The 22,500-nt window shown below is 41.3% G+C and overlaps 1 protein-coding gene across 2 annotated transcripts in view; it reads right to left on the bottom strand.

Annotated features, from left to right (window-relative positions):
- LOC143281579 (potassium channel, subfamily K, member 16-like) overlaps window positions 1-22,500 on the bottom strand; it is a 51,905-nt gene that overhangs the window by 16,519 nt on the left and 12,886 nt on the right. The window contains exons 1-2 of one of the 2 annotated variants that reach the window (XM_076586816.1): window positions 14,061-14,185; window positions 3,746-4,136 (exon numbers count right to left, since the gene is read on the bottom strand). The exons of the other annotated variant lie outside the window; for it this stretch is intronic. Of the exons in view, the coding sequence (XP_076442931.1) occupies window positions 3,746-3,887 (142 nt within the window). The 5' untranslated portion in view covers window positions 3,888-4,136; window positions 14,061-14,185. Of the gene's footprint in view, window positions 1-3,745; window positions 4,137-14,060; window positions 14,186-22,500 lie in introns of those variants that run through there. 2 annotated transcript variants of the gene reach the window in all.

Below are 22,500 nucleotides of genomic sequence, written 5' to 3'. Positions count from 1 at the left end.
ACGCTATCTGTATAGAAGGGTGAAACACTGCATAGAATGAACACAATCTGCATAGAAGGGCAGAACGCTGCACAAAATGTTCAGACTGTAAGCGGACTACATTGATAGTAGAACACTTTCTGCATACAATGAACACACACTGTCTGCATAGAAAGAAAGGACATTGTGACTACCGACTCAGAACAGACACATTGTCTATAGAATCGACGGGCGCAATAGCCGAGTGGTTAAAGCGTTGGACTGTCAATCTGAGGGTCCCGGGTTCGAATCACGGTGACGGCGCCTGGTGGGTAAAGGGTGGAGATTTTTACGGTCTCCCAGGTCAACGTATGTGCAGACCTGCTTGTGCCTGAACCCCCTTCGTGTGTATATGCAAGCAGAAGATCAAATACGCACGTTAAAGATCCTGTAATCCATGTCAGCGTTCGGTGGGTTATGGAAACAAGAACATACCCAGCATGCACACCCCCGAAAACGGAGCATGGCTACCTCCATGGCGGGGTAAAAACGGTCATACACGTAAAAGCCCACTCGTGTGCATACGAGTGAACGCAGAAGAAGAAGAAGAAGAAGAAGAAGTCTATAGAATGGAAATACACTGTATGCACAAAGTGGACATAATATCTGTATGATAGTCAGTCGTGTTCGACTATGACCACCAGAACAGCAGAGGACGCATCTGCTGTCCTGACTATCTGGGCTAGAATTTGATGACAGTGGAGAGTGTCTTTCTTGCCAGAGTTACATCCCTAATCTCTCGGCCAAGAGGGCTTTAGGACAGTTGCTGTTGGGGTGGTTCCCAAAGGCCAACTAGACCCCCCCCCCCCCCCCAGTGCTGCAGCACTAAGAGCCAGTGCATATCTTGCCTCCTAGTTTGAGAGTCATAGTCTTTCACACGCAAAAATTAGCAGTGCATAACTTCCCATTGCAGAATGAACACTGCATAGAATGAACACTATCTGAAGAAAAGGGTATAACACTGCACAGAGTGAACACAATCTGTATAGAAAGTAGAACACTGCATAGAATGAACACTATCTGTATAAATGGGTAGAACACTTCATAGAATGAACACAATCTGTATAGAAGGATAGAACACTACGTAGAATGAACTCTATCTGTATAGGAGAGTAGAACACTGCATAGAATGAACACTATCTGTATAAATGGGTAGAACACTTCATAGAATGAACACAATCTGTATAGAAGGATAGAACACTACGTAGAATGAACTCTATCTGTATAGGAGAGTAGAACACTGCATAGAATGAACACTATCTGTATAGAAGGGTAGAACACTGTATAGAATGAACACAAATCAATAAGAGCCAGTGCAAATCTTGCCTCCTAGTTTGAGAGTCGTAGTCTTTCACACAAATAATCAGCAGTGCATAACTTCGCATTGCAGTGGAGAACCTATTGATCAAACAGCTCTCACTTTGTATAAACGGGTAAAAACACTGCCTGCGTAGATTGAACACAAAGAGACAGCCAGCACAATTCGGGTGCTGACAACTCTCACACCACCACCACCACCACCACCACCACCACCACCAGTTTTCAGTTTCAGTTTCAGTAGCTCAAGGAGGCGTCACTGCGTTCGGACAAATCCATATACGCTACACCACATCTGCCAAGCAGATGCCTGACCAGCAGCGTAACCCAACGCGCTTAGTCAGGCCTTGAGAAAAAAAGAAAAAAAAGGTGAATAAATAATAGATAAGCTTTCATAAATAAATAAACAAATAATAATTATAATATAAAAAAGGTAGTAGTAGTAGTAGTAGTAGTAGTAGTAATAATAATAATAATAATAAAAAAAAATAAAATAAATAAGACCACCACCAATAACAAAACATGGTGAAAATGAAAATGACCACGATGATAACAAGAAATCAAGCAACGGTAACAAAGAAGATGGTGCTACGTTTGATGATGATATTGATAATGATGATGAACATGACGAGGAGGAGGAGGAGGAGGAGGAGGAGGAGGAGGAGGGGGGTGAGGGGTGAGGGGGGTAGCAACTGCCACCACCAATACCATCACCACTAAATGTACGATGAAGATGATGACGATGGCGGCGACGTGTTGGTGGTGGAGATGATGATGATGATGATGATGATGATGATGATGATGACGACCACTGCGACAAAGCTTGCTGCTAATGATTGCTACCACCACCACCACCACCACCACCACAACAACAACAACAAGGAATTATCAACTGTATGCTGTACAGTGGAACAGCGTTCCCCCATATGCAGTAATGGTTTGGAACAGCACTCTTGACAGTCCTTAATACACAAGAGATGTAAAGTTTTAAAACATTATTTTCCCGATTTCCCTTGTGAATAATTTGTTGTGCAGACAGACGTTCCGCATGCATTATAGTGCCCCGAATCCCCCACCCCCCCCACCACCACCACCACCACCCCTCCCCCCTCTCCCTCCATCGGCATTACCCGATCCTCTCTCCACCCTCAGACCCTTCCTTTCCTCCTTCCCCACCCCCTCCCTCCATCCTCTTCCCCTTGCAATCTCCAATCCCCCTCCCCCCCACCCCCCTCCCCCCCCCCCCCCCCCCCTCCCCCCCGTCAGTCCTTGTGTATGTCAACACTGAAAGAAATTCACGACCCGCACATGGAAGTAATAACCCGTAAACCAGCATTGTACAGTTGTTCGGCGAGTTGCAGTGATGATGAGAACCAACACAAAAATATATTTACCCATCACGCCTCGGCCCCCGAACACACAGTGCAGCTACCAAATGAGCAGGAGTTTAACCAGGGGGTGTGGGTGGTGGGTGGGTGGGTGGGGGGTCTGGTGGGAGTATAGGAAAGGGTGCGGAGTGGGGGCGAGAAGAGGGAAAAGGAAGAACAAGACAGAAGAGCAAGAAACAGATCAAGAACAGAAACACGAAGAAAAACAAGGAGTTAAAAAAAAAAGAAAAAAAGATCAAGATCAAGACAAAACAAGAATTTTCATCCACCCCCCTACCCAATAACCCCCCCCCCCGCCCCCCCCCAAAAAAAAAAAAAGAAAAAGAAGAAAAGTGGGCGTAGGGATGGAAACAGATATCAGTTTTCAACAACACGTATGAAAATGGCAAAACACAAATCAGTTTTCACTCCTCATATCAAAACAACATTTCCAAAGACCTTTTTTCATATTAAGGAATAAGTTGTTGTTTTTTTTGTCTAACAAATGCATGAAGAACAAGTACTAAATCTTTTAAATCTCATATCATCAATGGAACTGCAACACAACACCCCAAAATCCTTCTTCTTCTACTGCGTTCACTCATATGCACACGAGTGGTGCTTTTACGTGTATGACCGTTTTTACCCCGCCATGTAGGCAGCCATACTCCGTTTTCGGGGGTGTGCATGCTGGGTATGTTCTTGTTTCCATAACCCACCGAACGCTGACATGGATTACAGGATCTTTAACGTGCGTATTTGATCTTCTGCTTGCATATACACACGAAGGGGGTTCAGGCACTAAGCAGGTCTGCACATATGTTGACCTGGGAGATCGTAAAAATCTCCACCCTTTACCCACCAGGCGCCGTGCCCGGGACCCTCAGATTGAAAGTCCAACGCTTTAACCATTCGGCTATTGCGCCCGTCACACCCCAAAATAAAATCCTGAGACATAACCAGGAGGTTCTTCTGCACGAGCAAGAATTTTTTCTTTGTTTGTTTGTTAAAATCTCATATAATTGTAATGAACTGCGACGTACCTACGAAGTCCTGAAAGGTAGCCAGGAGGTCCTGCTGTCTTCTGATCTCATGGTCTGCCTCCAGAGCCATGAAGAGAAAGCAGCCGATCAAATTGTAGACCGACACGAGGATCAGCAGAGCCAGCACAGCGACTGCGCCCATGTCTTTCTTTTGATAATGGGAAGTAAGTCTGAGCTTCGTGATGTGTAATTGTTCCCCTTTCTTCACGTTGCCCTTTATTTTTTATTTCTTTTTTTCTTTTTTCTTCTTCTTCTTCTTTTTTCCCCCCTTTTATTTATGGGTTTTGTTTTGTAGTTTTTGTTGTTGTTGTTTTTACTGTTTTTATTTGTTCTTGCTTCTCAGTCTTCTTGTTCTCTCGATCTTCAGAACACTTGTGTTTTTTCGTTTAGTCTGAAACATGTAAAAGAATCATTTTGAAACAGTTGTTCGTTTAACGATGATTGTAATCAATATATATCTGACCTTTCGCTGATTAACCTTAACTATAGACATGTATTTCCGATTCACACAATTCTATAGGGATACTTCAGCACAGGATTTTCGTAACTTGTTGACGAAGTCTGTACAGAAACGATACAATTTCCACAAACTTGACGCAGTCAGTATAAAAAGAAACAGAGCGCATATTTCATAGACAAAACATAATATGCATAGAAAAATTAAAGCATACAAAAGGCAGAGAATGGACATGCACCTGGAAAGGTAGATTTAATACAGAATTCAGAATTGTACAGTACTTTAGAGCAGAAACAGTGATTAAATGTTGAACACAATCTATATAGAAAGTCAAAACACTGCAGAAAATGAACACATACTATACAGAAGGATAGAACATTGTGCAGAATGAATATATATATATATATATATTAGTGTAGAACAATTTGACAGAATTAACACTTTCTGAAAACAAAGCGACAGCACTGTACAGAGTAAATAAAAACATCAAGTGTAGAAGGATATACGTTGTGCAGAATGAACACAATCCTTATAGAACGATAGAACGTGGTGCAGAATGAACACAATCTGCAAAGATAGAACGTGGTGTAGAATGAACACAATCTGCAAAGATAGAACGTGGTGTAGAATGAACACAATCTGCAAAGATAGAACGTGGTGTAGAATGAACACAATCTGCAAAGATAGGACGTGGTGTAGAATGAACACAGTCTGCAAAGATAGAACGTGGTGTAGAATGAACACAATCTGTATAGATAGAACGTGGTGTAGAATGAACACAATCTGTATAGATAGAACGTGGTGCAGAATGAACACAATCTGTATAGATAGAACGTGGTGTAGAATGAACACAATATGTATAGAAGGATAGAACGTTGAGCAGAATGAACACAATCTGTATAGAAGGATAGAACATTCTGCAGAATGAATATAATATGTATAGAAGGTATAGAACGTTGTGCAAAATGAATACAATCTGTATAAAAGGATAGAACATTCTGCAGAATGAACACAATCTGTATAGAAGGAATAGAACGTTGTGCAGAATGAAAACAATCTGTATAGAATGAACACAATCTGCATAGATAGAACGTTGTGCAGAATGACCATAATCTGCATAGATAGACCGTTGTGCAGAATGAACATAATCTGTATAGAAGGGATAGAACGTTGTGCAGAATGATTACAATCTGTATAGAAGGGTAGAACGTGGTGCACAATGAACACAATCTGTATAGAAGGAAAAGAACGTTGTGCAGAATGAACACAATGTGTATAGAAGGGAAATAAGGTTGTGCAGAATGATTACAATCTGTATAGAAGGATAGAACGTGGTGTATAATGAACACAATATGTATAGAAGGATAGAACGTTGTGTAGAACGAACACAATCTGTATAGGACAGAACGTTGTGCAGAATGAACACAATGTGTATAGAAGGATAGAACGTTGTGCAGAATGAACACAATCTGTATAGAAGGATAGAACGTTGTGCAGAATGAACACAATCTGTATAGAAGGATAGAACGTTGTGCAGAATGAACACAATCTGTATAGAAGGGATAGAACGTTGTGCAGAATGAACACAATATGTATAGAAGGGATAGAACGTTGTGCAGAATGAAAACAATCTGTATAAACAGAACGTTGTACATAAAGAACACAATCTGTATAGAAGGATAGAACGTTGAGCAGAATTAACACAATCTGTATAGATAGAACGTGGTGCAGAATGAACACAATCTGTATAGAAGGATAGAACGGTAGATAGAACGTTGTGCAGAATGAACACAATCTGTATAGAAGGATAGAACGTTGTACATAAAGAACACAATCTGTATAGAAGGATAGAACGTTGAGCAGAATTAACACAATCTGTATAGATAGAACGTGGTGCAGAATGAACACAATCTGTATAGAAGGAGAACAGCATTGAATGAACACAATCTGCACAGAAGGGCAAGGTAGAAAACGTAGAGAATTTATCTGGATAACAGGGTGGAACACAGCACAAAATGGAAACTCTGTATAGTATGATAAAGCATTGTCTTCGTAGAACAAACACAATCTGTATAGAAGAACAGAACGTTGCTTACAATGAAAACAACATGTTTATTTATAAAGTTAGAATGCTCCCTGCACGAAATAAACACAACATATACAGAAGCTAATAACGGATAACAACAGTAAGCACCAGATGAACATAAAGATGAACATAACCTGTGCAGAAAGGTGAAACATACACCTCGTGTACTGAACGGACGCACAATCCGTGAAGATTCACACAGAATAAACATTTCCCAAAGCCCATACATAGGATATAAGCAGACACTGCTGATGATCAACGACGTTCGTAAAGATCCACACAGAACAAATATTTAGAGCAGGTTGCACAGAACGAACACATTCCGCACATGTCCACAAATAATCTACACGTTCTACACAGCCCTTAATAGATGGGTATGATTTAATAAAAATGATAAGGATAATGATAACTGGTACTTATAGCGCAAATTCTCCATAACGTGGGGTCTAAACGCCTTCCATGAAACAATAAACATACACTACGTTCTTACGATCACATAACATGCAAAATAAATAAATAAATAAAAACAACGAAACAATCTACTTACACCACAATGCCACAGGTTGCAAATATGAATCATCACATCACGAGTGCGCCACATACACAGCGCCCACAAAAAGGACACTCACCCACACATAAACACACACCGCGTGTAGTAGACTTCATTGAGGATGGGTTAAAAGAATAATACAGGAAACAGACAAACAGATAATTATGACTGATTACATTTCAAAGGCCATCCCACATGCAAACACACACGGCGTGTTTTAGACATCATTACGGACGGAGTATTAAAGAAAAAAAAATAAAGAAATAAAAGAGAGACATAGGCCATACACGGTGTATGTAGAATTGTTCATCGTTCGTTTATTTATTTATAGTCTGTTCATCTAAGATGATGATATTAGACTGAAAATAAATGATATTATTATTATTATTATTTGGATTATTATCATTTCTATCATAATGATGATTGTTATTATTAATTAGAAATCGACATTTCTGTATATTCGAATAAAAAGGAAGGCCGTTGAGGTGGAGGGGGGGGGCAAAGGGGAGGGGACTAAGAAAGGAAGAGAGAGAGAGAGAACAGAATGTGGAAAAGATGGAGTACAAAATGTAAAATGGAGAGGGTGAGTGTCAGTGATTGGAGAAAGAAAAAGCATAATATTGGAAGGGTGTGTGCGAGAGGCGGGACGGGGGCAAGCGGGATTAGGACAAAAAATTAACCAATAATCAAATATTGTATGCACTACTTCTGTAGATTATTATCTGAAAAGAGGTTCATGTGGGGACCTACAATAAACAACCAACTGGACTGTTCAACACATAACTAGCTAACTTTAATGAAGAACAGTTTGAAATATATAACGTTTTCCAAAAAAATGTTCACATTTGAAACTGGTAACACGTGTTCCGTAATTTCTGGAGGCATAAAAGGTTTCATTACTAAACAGCGGGTTAAAACGTGCTCTACCGTTAAACGTCCCTTGCAAATGCATTCATTATTTTCACAGTATTTTGTGTATGGGGCATTTAGTAATAACCTACATGCCATGCTCTTAACAGCCCTGCCAGTTCTTTTTTTAGCATTTAATAAGGCAGAAGTGTTAACTTCTAAAGACAGAAAGGAAATTTGCATATTTCTTTCAACAATATTACACATTTCAGATGATGATAAACGATGAGGAAGTTCAATTACATTTAAAACGTTTTCAGCTCTAAACTTTGCAAGATGATCTGCACATTCATTAGAGAAAAGCCCACAGTGTGAGGGAATCCAGCACATTTCGATATTAGTTCCTCTCATTTGAATACAGTGAATCAAAAATCCTATTTCAAAAATGATGTTATAATTAATGTTCATACAACCTGATTTCATAGACTGCAGAACTGATTTTGAATCGACACAAAATAAAACATTAATCAAGTTTAGGGGCAGATCAATTAGATATGTTAATGCTATGAGAACGGCAATTAATTCAGCTGTAAAAATTGAGAAGCCCTTTCCAATATGATATGACTTTTCAATTTTCAAAGCAGGAATTACATATCCAGAACCAGCAAACTGAGTTTCTAGAACAGAACAGTCTGTATATATTTTCAAGTGGTGGGGGTATGTTTCATACAAGTGTGATTTGATTCGAGAAGCTAGTATATTGGGATTTTCATCTTTCTTAATGTCACAATATTGAATGTCAAAAGCTGCTCCCGTTAATTCCCATAATGAGAACTGGTGAAGTGCTCATAATCGGAGCAACATTTTGTGGATCAACATTTGATTGATTAATAGTATCTGAAACGTATGTAGAAATAGAATTGTTCACAAACCGTACAGATCAACACAAAATGAACACATCTCTGACCAATAGAATGGGAGAACATTACATAATTTACAAAGAACGAACACAGCACGGACAGACCCGCACAGAATAAACACATTCTGTCGCACTACAAAGGAAACGGCAAACACAATTACTCCACTGAACGGACAAAGCGTAGCACTACAAAAGAATACGACAGACACAATTAGTCCACTGAACAGACATGGCGTTTACAGACCCCAAACAATCGGTACAGATATACACAAAATGAAACACATTCTCTGACGCACAGAAGCAAAGTACATTCACATAATGGTTTGATCCGCACAGAATGAAACACATAGTCTACTGGAGCACTACAAAAGAACATGACAGACAAAATCCGTTCGTAGAACGAACACAGTATTAAAAGAACATGACAGACAACATCCGTTCATAGAACGAACACAGTATTAAAAGAACATGACAGACAAAATCCGTTCATAGAACGAGCACAGTATTAAAAGAACATGACAGACAAAATCCGTTCATAGAACGAACACAGTATTAAAAGAACATGACAGACAACATCCGTTCATAGAACGAACACGGTATTAAAACAGAAAGACAAGTCATAGAACGAGCACAGTATCAAAAGAACATGACAGACAAAATCCGTTCATAGAACGAACACGGTATTAAAAGAACATGACAGACAAAATCCGTTCATAGAACGAACACAATATCTATAAAACTTATACCGTCGGTTTCAGTAATTTTGAATGATTATCAGTCGTGTCCGACAGCAGAGGAGGCATCTGCTGTTCTGACTATCTGGGCCAGAATTTGATTACAGTGGAGAGCGTCTTGTCTTGCCCAAGTTAATCCCCACTCTCTCGCCCAACTAGCCCCCAAGGCTGTAGCACTAAAAAGCCAGTGCAGTCTTGCCTCCTAACTTCAGAGTTAAAGTCCTTCACAAAGGACTCGGCTTGCCCCATCGCAGCGGAAAAACTATTGATCATACGGCTCTCACTTTGCTATTGGCCCAACATGTAAGCTTATGTCAATCTGTGATATAAGCCGAGCGTTGGGCCCACAGTTTCAGTATAGATCCACACAAAACGAACACATTCTCTGATCTTCATAATAAAAAAAAAAAATTAGGCTACATACACCATCGACGCATAATGGATTTATCCGGTCAGATCGAGCACATCCTGTAACACTGTACAAGGATCTGACACATATATTCTGTACACTGAGAGTACACAGTAACCCACACATACGGTATGGATCCATGCAGAACAAACATATGTTATGTCGCGATAGCACACACACACACACAGTCTACACAGTGCGCATAGATCCATGCAGAACGAACACATTATGTAACCAAGGCAAAGCAAAGCACACACACACACACACACACACACACACACACACACACACACACACACACACACACACACCTAACGACATACACAACACATAAACGAACACAATCCGTAGCAAAGAACGGCGAAACAGACAGACAGTCCACGTAGAAACCACAAGAACGAAGCGAAGACACAGTCTACACAGAGTCTACATAGTCTACACGGTCTGAAGGTCCACATGAAACGAACACATGATGTATGAAATAAAAAGAAAAATAAATGAATAGATAAATGAATAAAAACAACTACGACAATCGCCTCAATACACAGAAACGACCAAAATCCGCAGCAAAGAACGGCATAACGAACACAGTCCACTGATGCCGAGAACCACGTGCAAAAACGAATTTAAGCATGGAGACAGTCTACACAGAATATACACAGTGCTTACATGTCCACATAGACCTGTTGTGACCAAGGAAAAAACAACAACAAACGAATTTAAGCATGGACACAGTCTACACGGAATATACACAGTCCTTACAGGTCCACATAGACCTGCTGTGACCAAGGAAAACAACAAAAACAAACGAATTTAAACATTGATACAGCCTACACAGAATATACACAGTCCTTACAGGTCCACATAGACCTGCTGTGACCAAGGAAAACAACAAAAACAAACGAATTTAAACATTGATACAGTCTACACAGAATATACACAGTGCTTACATGTCCACATAGACCTGTTGTGACCAAGAAAAAAACAACAACAAACGAATTTAAGCATGGACACAGTCTACACAGAATATACACAGTGCTTACATGTCCACATGGACCTGTTGTGACCAAGAAAAAAACAAAACAAACGAATTTAAGCATGGACACAGTCAACACAGAATATACACAGTCCTTACAGGTCCACATAGACCTGTTGTGACCAAGAAAAAAACAACAACAAACAAACAACTATGACAGACACAATGTCCAGAAGAAAAACACACACACCAAAACAACACAATATGGACAGAGAAAAAGATAACAAAACATGGTACACAGTCTACACAGAATATACACAGTCCTTACAGGTCCACATAGACCTGTTGTGACCAAGAAAAAACCAACAACAAACAAACAACTATGACAGACACAATGTCCAGAAGAAGAAAAAACACACCAAAACAACACAATATGGACAGAGAAAAATATAACAAAGCATGGTACACAGTCTACACAGAATATACACAGTCCTTACAGGTCCACATAGACCTGTTGTGACCAAGAAAAAAACAACAACAAACAAACAACTATGACAGACACAATGTCCAGAAGAAGAAAAAAAACACCAAAACAACACAATATGGACAGAGAAAAATATAACAAAGCATGGTACACAGTCTGCACAGAATATACACAGTCCTTACAGGTCCACATAGACCTGTTGTGACCAAGAAAAAAACAACAACAAACAAATAACTATGACAGACACAATGTCCAGAAGAAGAAGAAAAAACACACCAAAACAACACAATACGGACAGAGAAAAATATAACAAAGCATGGTACACAGTCTACACAGAATATACACAGTCCTTACAGGTCCACATAGACCTGTTGTGACCCAGAAAAAAACAACAACAAACAAACAACTATGACAGACACAATGTCCAGAAGAAAAACACACACACCAAAACAACACAATATGGACAGAGAAAAAGATAACAAAACATGGTACACAGTCTACACAGAATATACACAGTCCTTACAGGTCCACATAGACCTGTTGTGACCCAGAAAAAAACCAACAACAAACAAACAACTATGACAGACACAATGTCCAGAAGAAAAACACACACACCAAAAAAACACAATATGGACAGAGAAAAATATAACAAAGCATGGTACACAGTCTACACAGAATATACACAGTCCTTACAGGTCCACATAGACCTGTTGTGACCAAGGAAAACAACAACAAACAAATTTAAGCATGGACACAGTCTACACAGAATATACACAGTCCTTACAGGTCCACATAGACCTGTTGTGACCAAGAAAAAAACAACAACAAACGAATTTAAGCATGGACACAGTCAACACAGAATATACACAGTGCTTACATGTCCACATAGACTTGTTGTGACCAAGAAAAAAACAACAAACGACTTTAAGCATGGACACAGTCTACACAGAATATACACAGTCCTTACAGGTCCACATAGACCTGTTGTGACCAAGAAAAAAAACCAACAAACGAATTTAAGCATGGACACAGTCTACACAGAATATACACAGTGCTTACATGTCCACATAGACCTGTTGTGACCAAGAAAAAACAACAACAAACGAATTTAAGCATGGACACAGTCTACACAGAATATACACAGTGCTTACATGTCCACATGGACCTGTTGTGACCAAGAAAAAAACAAAACAAACGAATTTAAGCATTGACACAGTCTACACAGAATATACACAGTCCTCACAGGTCCACATAGACCTGTTGTGACCAAGAAAAAAACAACAACAAACGAATTTAAGCATGGACACATTCTACACAGAATATAGACAGTCCTTACAGGTACACATAGACCTGTTGTGACCAAGAAAAAACAACAAACAAACAAACAACTATGACAGACACAATGTCCAGAAGAAGAAAAAACACACCAAAACAACACAATATGGACAGAGAAAAATATAACAAAGCATGGTACACAGTCTACACAGAATATACACAGTCCTTACAGGTCCACATAGACCTGTTGTGACCCAGAAAAAAACAACAACAAACAAACAACTATGACAGACACAATGTCCAGAAGAAAAACACACACACCAAAAAAACACAATATGGACAGAGAAAAAGATAACAAAACATGGTACACAGTCTACACAGAATATACACAGTCCTTACAGGTCCACATAGACCTGTTGTGACCAAGAAAAAAACAACAAACAAACAAACAACTATGACAGACACAATGTCCAGAAGAAGAAAAAACACACCAAAACAACACAATATGGACAGAGAAAAATATAACAAAGCATGGTACACAGTCTACACAGAATATACACAGTCCTTACAGGTACACATAGACCTGTTGTGACCAAGAAAAAAACAAAACAACAAACGAATTTAAGCATGGACACAGTCTACACAGAATATACACAGTCCTTACATGTCCACACAGACCTGTTGTGACCAAAGAAAACAACAACAAACGAATTTAAGCATGGACACAGCCTACACAGAATATACACAGTCCTTACAGGTCCACATAGACCTGTTGTGACCAAGAAAAAAAACAACAAACGAATTTAAGCATGGACACAGTCTACACAGAATATACACAGTGCTTACATGTCCACATGGACCTGTTGTGACCAAGAAAAAAACAAAACAAACGAATTTAAGCATTGACACAGTCTACACAGAATATACACAGTCCTCACAGGTCCACATAGACCTGTTGTGACCAAGAAAAAAACAAAACAACAAACGAATTTAAGCATGGACACAGTCTACACAAAATATACGCAGTCCTTACAGGTCCACATAGACCTGTTGTGACCAAGAAAAAAACAACAACAAACGAATTTAAGCATGGACACAGTCTACACAGAATATACACAGTGCTTACATGTCCACATAGACCTGTTGTGACCAAGAAAAAAAAAACAACAACAACAAACGAATTTAAGCATGGACACAGTCAACACAGAATATACACAGTCCTTACAGGTCCACATAGACCTGTTGTGACCAAGAAGAAAAAAACACAACAACAAACGAATTTAAGCATGGAGACAGTCTACACAGAATATACACAGTCCTTACAGGTCCACATAGACCTGTTGTGACCAAGGCAAACAACAACAAACGAATTTAAGCATGGACACAGTCAACACAGAATATACACAGTCCTTACAGGTACAGACAGACCTGTTGTGACCAAGAAAAAAAAACAAACAACTATGACAGACACAATGTCCAGAAGAAAAAACACACCAAAACAACACAATATGAACAGAGAAAAAGATAGCAAAGCATGGACACAGAATATACACAGTCCTTACAAGTCCACACAGACCTGCTGTGTGACCAAGGAAATAAACCGAAACAACGATGTGAGACACAATGTACGTCCAGATGAAGAAAAATGAAAAGCCACAGGAAAGAAAACGGTAGAACGATCACATTCAGTCCACGCAGAATCACGCGAATGTCCAATTATCTATCTATCTATCTATCTGATCCTGATAGCCTCCACTTCACTGCGGCAGGTGCTTGCAGGCAATTACGACGGTTCAGGTGTGTGTGTGTGTGTGTGTGTGTGTGTCTGTGTGTGTGTGTGTGTGTGTGTGTGTGTGTGTGTGTGTGTGTGTGTGTGTGTGTTTGTGTGTGTGTGTTTGTGTGTGTGTGTGTGTGTGTGTGTGTGTTTGTGTGTGTGTGTGTGTGTGTGTGTGTGTGTGTGTGTGTGTGTGTGTGTGTGTGTGTGTGTGTGTGTGTGTGTGTGTGTGTGTGTGTGTGTGTTTGTGTGTGTGTGTGTGTCTGTGTCTGTGTGTCTGTGTGTTTTCGTGTTGTTTTTTTCACACTGGAAGGAAATATACCAACTTCAGAGCTAACTCCGCTGCCTCCTTCACCGTCATCTGATAGCAGTAGATGATCGATACTTGACAGTAAGCCTAATTCACACGCACGAAACCCCACAACCTACATCTACAGCTGTCGCAGTTGTTGTGTTGTTGGGGTTTTTTTTAGTGCACAGAAACCGTGCACTGTATATTAGACCTGCTTCACTGCAGAGACACAGAGAGAGAGAGAGAGAGGGGGGGGAGGGGGGGGATGGAGGGGTAGGGAGGGAGGGGAGTGCAGTGAGGGTAGGGGGTGTTGTCGGGGGGGGGGGGCGAGGAGGTTAGGGAGTAATGGCAAAACGGGAGGAGAGGGGTGAGTACCCACAACAATGGCCTATAGCGCTTGTGAAAATAGAAAAGACAAGATAAAACAATACGTAAAAAAATGTGGTGTGGTTGCAGATGGGGGTGGGGGGAGGGGGCATGGGGGATGGGGGTGAGTTGCGGGGGGGCGGGGGGGGGGGAGGTGCGCCAGCGGTTATTTACTCGGGATCATTAAATATTTACGCCTAATCGTGCTCCATCCTGTCCTGTGTCCGTTATTGTTTATCAGTCCTTTGGTTGACAAAACGATCAATAAAAAATAAATGCAAGCACACGAAAAACAAAACATGGAAAAAAAAGAAAAAAGAAAATGAAAAGAAAACCTACAAACAATAACACAAAATCCTAATTTATCTCGATAGACTTTGAAAGGACAGGCGGTGTTTTGTTCACATTATTATTATTATTGTATGGTTGCTATTGCTGCTGGTGAATTGCTTCCGAGTCAAGTCAATTTCCGGATAGGGTAACATCATTAACACAGTAGAGAGCCCCATTCGTTCTCAATGCGTGCATGCGTGTGTCGTGTGTGTGTGTGTGTGTGTGTGTGTGTGTGGAGAAGGGGAGAACTGGGGTGAGATAAGTGGACGTGGAAGAATCAGCTGATTGTGAATGGTGCTTGTGGCCCATTCGTTATCAATGCATGCGTGTGTGTGTGTGTGTTTGTGTGTTAGTGAGTGTGCGTGCGCGTGTGCGTGTGTGTGTGTGCGCGCGCGCGTGTGTGTGTGTGTACGCGCGCGTGTGTGTGTATGTGTGTGCCTGTTTGTGTGTGTGTGTGTGTGTGTGTGTGTGTGTGTGTGTGCCTGTTTGTGTGTGTGTGTGTGTGTGTGTGTGTGTGTGTATGCGTGCGCGCGCGCGTGTGTGTATGTGTGTGCCTGTTTGTGTTTGTGTGTGTGTGTGTGTGTGTGTGTTTGTGTGTGTGTGTGTACGCGCGCGTGTGTGTGTATGTGTGTGCCTGTTTGTGTGTGTGTGTGTGTTTGGAGAAGGGCAGAACTGGGGTGAGGAACGGGGAGCATGGGAGAATCAGTTGTTGTTGTTTGTTGTTGTTGTTGTCTTCTAACGACCGATGTGGGTTCAACGAGGGGGCACCAATGACCAGGGGGTGCCTCAAGGCTTTCCAATTATTCTTCTTTTATTTATTGTTCTGTTCAGTCCAGTAAGCTAATCAGATCACTTTCTCGTGATTATTCAGTAATTCGTTTATTTTATACCATCATCATCAGCAGCAGCAGCAACAGCAGCAGTAGTTAACAGTAATAGTGGTAGTCTACAGAATTTTGCCAGGAACAACCCTTTTGGTGCCGTGGGTTCTTTTACGTGCGCTAAGTGCATGCTGCACACGGGACCTCGGTTTATCGTCCCATCCGAATGACTAGCGTCCAGACCACCACTCAAGGTCTAGTGGAGGGGGAGAAAGTATCAGCGGCTGAGCCGTGATTCGAACAAGCGCTCAGATTCTCTCGCTTCCTAGGCGGACGCGTTACCTCTAGGCCATCACTCCACGTGATGTGCGTGTATATGATATACAGGGTTTTGTTTTCATTCTTTGCGTTAGACGACCAACATCGATTTGCCGATGACTCTGTCGTGGTTCAGGCATGCTGGGTATTTTCGTGTCTCCATAACCCACCGGACACTAGCATGGGTTACAGGATCTTTAACGTGCGTATTTCATCGTCTGCGTGCGTATAATATACACGCGAAGGGGGCTCAGGCACTAACCAGGTCTGCACATAATGTTGACCTGGGAGATTGGAAAAAATGTCAACCCGTTACCCACCAGGTGCCGTTACCGAGATTCGAACCCGGGACCCTCAGACAGAAAGTCCAACGCTTAAACCACTCGGCTGTTACGTCCGTCATACGGTTCACGAAGAGTGAAGGACCACATGGGAATAGTTTGCTTCTTGGCTGAAACATTTGGTTTCTTTCTTTCTTTCTTTATTTTATTTTATCTTATTTTATTTTATTACTATTATTTTTTTGTACGCTTATAGTTGAATTCATCAAGTTTTTGCGCCTTATACATATTACAATTATTAGTAGTAGTTCTTTTTTTTATGTATTTATCTATTATTTATTTACTTTTTTTCCCTTTTTTTTCTCAAGGCCTGACAAAGCGCGTTGGGTTACGCTGCTGGTCAGGCATCTGCTTGGCAGATGTGGTGTAGCGTATATGGATTTGTCCGAACGCAGTGACGCCTCCTTGAGCTACTGAAACTGAAACTGAAACTCCTTTTTTTTCTTTCAAGCTGTCCTGGGTGCGTGTACGCATGGAACAACCGTTTGTGTAGTCAATTAATTGAAGGCTGGTGGCTCACCGCACGCAACCCGCATAATTTCCATCACGTCTCGATTTGTGAAACAAGTTATGAAAGCATGCTTGCTTTTTCTGAAGTAGTTTTAAAGTGTTTGTTGGTTGGTTTGTATATATACATGATATCGAGGTTACATTGTGTGTGTGTGTGTGTGTGTGTGTGTGTGTGTGTGTGTGTGTGTGTGTGTGTGTGTGTGTGTGTGTGTGTGTGTGTGTGTGTGACCGTCAGTTCATCCATTATTAATGACCGTCACCCACGTATGGTAGTAGTAAAGACAGTGGAGAAGAAAAGTGGAGATAGAGGCAGAGAAGAAGAAGAAGAAGAAGAACTTTATTACAGGAAATCAGAAATGTCTCAGCAATACATTTTTCACCCATCGCTGGGGTACAGGAACAACAACAACAACAAAAATGAGAGCGAGTAGAGAGAAAGAAAAAATAAAACGAGATGGAAAGAGGGAGTAAAAAAAAAGAAGAAAAAAGACAGACAGACAAGACGGACAGACAGAAAGACAGGCAGACAGAGTGTGATAAAGTAGCAGTTGTTGTAGTGATAGCAGTAGTAGTTACAGCAGCAGCAGCAGCAGCAGCAGTTGTAGTCTAGTCCTTATATGGCGCCTATTCTCCATCAGACACCACAAGCTTTAAACATTTTTTTTTTTTTTACAAACACGGAGTCATTTGCACAATAGGCTGCCTGTCCTGCCTGAGTAGAGCCGACGGGCGCAATAGCCGGGTGGTTTAACAAGCGTTGGACTTTCAATCTCAGGGTCCCGGGTTCGAATCACGGTAACGGCACCTGGTGGGTAAAGGGTGGAGATTTTTCCGATCTCCCAGGTCAACATATGTGCAGACCTGCTCGTGCCTGAACCCCTTTCAGTCGTGTGTATACGCACGCTGAAGATCAAATACGCACGTTGATGGAGTCTCCCGTCGGTCCGACGGATGAGTAAGCAGGCAGGCTTATCTGTCGGTGTGTGTCCTCATATGGGAGAAGAGGCCGATTCTGGATGACGCACGTTAAAGATCCTGTAACCCATGTTGGTGGGTTATGGAGACACGAAAATACCTAGCATGCATGAACTACGACAGAGTCATCGGCAAGTCGATGTTGGTCGTGTAACGGAAAGAAGAAGAAGATGACAGACAGCTCACATCATTCACTTCCGTGTCGTTCAGTCCTGAAGGCTTCAGCCATGTGCACGCACACACGTGTTTATTATATAATCAATCAGCGCTATGTGTGCTGTTTCAAGCTCACCCAGACCCACACAACCTTTGTAGTTTACACACACATACATAATGCAGGTCCTCACCAAAACAAACACAACGAAAAACCCGCTTCGGCGGAAAAAGAAAGATAAAATTGTTAAAAAAAAAAAAATCACAAAAAAAAAATCACTTTTACGCAAATGTTAAATCAACAGCTGATATGCCAGAGAGAGAGAGATGAGGAGGGGTGGGGAGGAGGGTGCGGGGGGTGGGGGGGAGTGGGGGTGGGGGTGGCTCACCACACGCAACCCGCATGATTTCCATCACGTCTCGATTTGTGAAACAAGTTATGAAAGCATGCTTGCTTTTTCTGAAGTGGTTTTAAAGTGTTTGTTGGTTGGTTGGTTGGTTGGTTTGTGTGTGTGTGTGTGTGTGTGTGTGTGTGACCGTCAGTTCATCCATTATCAATGATCGTCACCCACGTATGGTAGTAGTAAAGACAGTGGAGAAGAAAAGTGGAGATAGAGGCAGAGAAGAAGAAGAAGAAGAAGAAGAAGAACAAGAACAAGAACAAGAACAAGAACTTTTGTTACAGGAAATCAGAAATGTCTCAGGAAACGAGACATTAGGCATGACTTACTTTTCGAGAAAAGCAATACATTTTTCACCCATCGCTGGGGTACAGGAACAAAACAAAGAAACCCCAAAAATGCGAGTGAGTAGAAAGAAAGAAAAAAATAAAACGAGATGGAAAGAGGGAGTAAAAAAAAAAAAAGAGAGACAAGATGGACAGGCAGAAAGACAGGCAGACAGATGATAAACAGACAGAGAAGAGGCCGATTCTGGATGATGCACGTTAAAGATCCTGTAACCCACGTCGTTGGGTTATGGAGACACGAACATACCCAGCATGCATCAACCATGATAGAGTCATCGGCAAGTCGATGTTGGTTGTGTAACGGAAAGAAGAAGACGTCAGACAGCTCACATCCTTCACTTCCGTGTCATTCAGTCCTGAAGGCTTCAGCCATGTGCACGCACACACGTGTTTATTATATAATCAATCAGCGCTATGTGTGCTGTTTCAAGCTCACCCAGACCCACACAACCTTTGTAGTTTACACACACATACATAATGCAGGTCCTCACCAAAACAAACACAACGAAAAACCCGCTTCGGCGGAAAAAGAAAGATAAAATTGTTATTTAAAAAAAAATCACGTTTACGCAAATGTCAAATCAACAGCTGATATGCCCGAGAGAGAGAGAGAGAGAGAGAGATGAGGGTGGGGTGGGGAGGAGGGTGTGGGGTGGGGGTGGGGGACAGAGAGAATGAGAGACAGACAGACAGGGAGGAAGAGAGAGAGAGAGATGCATGAAAGAGACAGAGACTGACAGTGTGTGAGAGAGACAGGGACAGAGAGACAGAAGAATGGAGTGAGTGAGAGAGAGAGAGAAAGGAAGAAAAGGCACACACACACACACACACACACACACACACACACACACACACACACACACACAGCTAGACGGAAAGACAGACAGACAGACAGACTCAAAGACACACAGAAAGACAGGAGCAGACGCACACAAAAAAGGATTACAATGACAATTCTCTATGTCCGAGGATCATCGATAAGGCCTTCCCTCCTCACCTCGAATGAATGGAGTCTCCCGTCGGACCGACGGATGAGTAGGCAGGCAGGCTTATCTGTCGGTGTGTGTCCTCATATGGGAGAAGAGGCCGATTCTGGATGCACACCCACCTTATTGGCCGTGTTTGAGACTTTGCACAAAGCAGACAAATTACTCTAAGAGAAAGAGACTTTGCACACAGCAAATTACTCTAAGAGAAAGAGACTTTGCACACAGCAGACAAATTACTCTAAGAGAAAGAGACTGCACACAGCAGACAAATTAATCAAAGACAAAGAGACTTTGCAAATAGCAGACAAATTACTCTAAGAGAAAGAGACTTTGCACATAGCAGACAAATTACTCAAAGAGAAAGAGACTTTGCACATAGCAGACAAATTACTCGAAGAGAAAGAGACTTTGCACACAGCAGACAAATTACTCTAAGAGAAAGAGACTTTGCACACAGCAGACAATTTACTCTAAGAGAAAGAGACTTTGCACACAGCAGACAAATTACTCTAAGAGAAAGAGACTTTGCACATAGCAGACAAATTGCTCTAAGAGAAAGAGACTTTGCACACAGCAGACAAATTACTCGAAGAGAAAGAGACTTTGCACATAGCAGACAAATTGTTCTAAGAGAAAGAGACTTTGCACACAGCAGACAAATTACTCAAAGACAAAGAGACTTTGCACATAGCAGACAAATTGTTCTAAGAGAAAGAGACTTTGCACACAGCAGATAAATTACTCGAAGAGAAAGAGACTTTGCACATAGCAGACAAATTGCTCAAAGAGAAAGAGACTTTACACACAGCAGACAAATTACTCAAAGAGAAATTTTCGTCAACCCTTACACTCATAATAGTTCTTATAATAATTATTTTATCTTTAGTGTGTAGGCCTACTCGTGTCCGTTTCTGAGAAACGTATTCCTAACAACAACAACGACTACAAAAAAAAGAAAAAAGAAAAAAAGAAAAAAAAAGAGAGATAGCTGTTGAATGGTGTGGAATTTTTCTTTATTGAGGTGGAAAATTTTCAATGCTGCTGTTCAGCGGGTAGCCAGATGGATTGAATTGGATTGGATTGAATTAGGCTGCACTGTATTGTACTATGTTGTACTGTATTTGTATTGTATTGTATTGTACTGTTCATCTGGTAGCCAGATTGTACCGTGTTGCATTGCATTGTATTGCATTGTGTTGTATTGTATGGCATTGTATGGTATTGTATTGTATTGTACTATGTTGCATTCCATTGTATTGTATTGTACTATGTTGCATTGCATTGTATTGTATTGTAGTAGTGTTGCATTGCATTGTATTGTATTGTACGGCATTGCATTGTATTGTACTATGTTGCATTGTATTGCATTGTATTGTATTGCATTGTATTGTACTATGCTGCATTGCATTGTATTGTATTGTACTATGTTGCATTGCATTGTATTGTACTATGTTGCATTGCATTGTATTGTATGGTATTGTATTGTACGGCATTGTATTGCATTGCATTGCACTGTATTGTATTGCATTGATTTACATTTTAGGTCACAACAGATTTCTCTGTAGGAAATTCGGGCTGTTCCTTCTCGCGGAGAGAGTATCGCCACAGTACAGCGCCACACTTTTTTTTCTTCTGTCTGCAAGTGCTTTTCGTTGTTGTTGTTTTACTGTCAAAGTGGATTTTCCTTCAGATTTCTCTCTCTCTCTCTCTCTCTCTCTCTCTCTCTCTCTTGTGCAAGGTACAACTTTCTCGTTGCCTTGGGTTCTTTTTACGTGCGCTAACTGCATGCTGTACAAGCGCGTGGGCCTCAGGGTTTATTGTCTGATCCGTAAGTTGACTGGCGTCCAGACCACGACCACTCAAAAGTCTAAAAGAAGGGGGGAAGAACATTCTGAGCAAGCGTGGGATAATTGTCAGGTCGTGAGAGCTCTTCTTGCAGGGCCGGAACAGCTGTGGCTCGCTGTGAGATTCTTATATCGATCTCTCCCCCCCCCCCCCCCCCCCCCCCCCCCCCACACACACACACCTCTTGTGGAGGGGAACACAGTTCATTAATGGCAAACATCGTCCTCGCTGAAGCGTTTTAAATCATGCCCACAAGCCCAACATCCTCCTTTTTTTTCTACAACGCCAGTCAGACTCTTTTTTTTAATACTAAAGATCTAACGTTTAACCAGGACAGGTTCTTCTTCTTTTACTTCTTCTTCTTCTTCTGCGTTCGTGGGCTGCAACTCCCACGTTCACTCGCATGTACGCGAGTAGGCTTTTTACGTGTATGCCGTTCTTTATCTGTCTCTGGACCTTGTAATTGGAATGAACTTCCTCTTTCGCTTCGTCAGGTCTCCACACTCAGCTCTTTCAAGTCTGGCCTTAAAACTCACCTCTTCCCAAAATAG

Source organism: Babylonia areolata, chromosome 4 (assembly GCF_041734735.1).
Source record: "Babylonia areolata isolate BAREFJ2019XMU chromosome 4, ASM4173473v1, whole genome shotgun sequence".
NCBI classification, from domain to species: domain Eukaryota; kingdom Metazoa; phylum Mollusca; class Gastropoda; order Neogastropoda; family Buccinidae; genus Babylonia; species Babylonia areolata.
The sequence above is the reverse complement of the archived record's forward strand: the minus strand, read 5'-3'. Positions and strand labels throughout refer to the sequence as shown.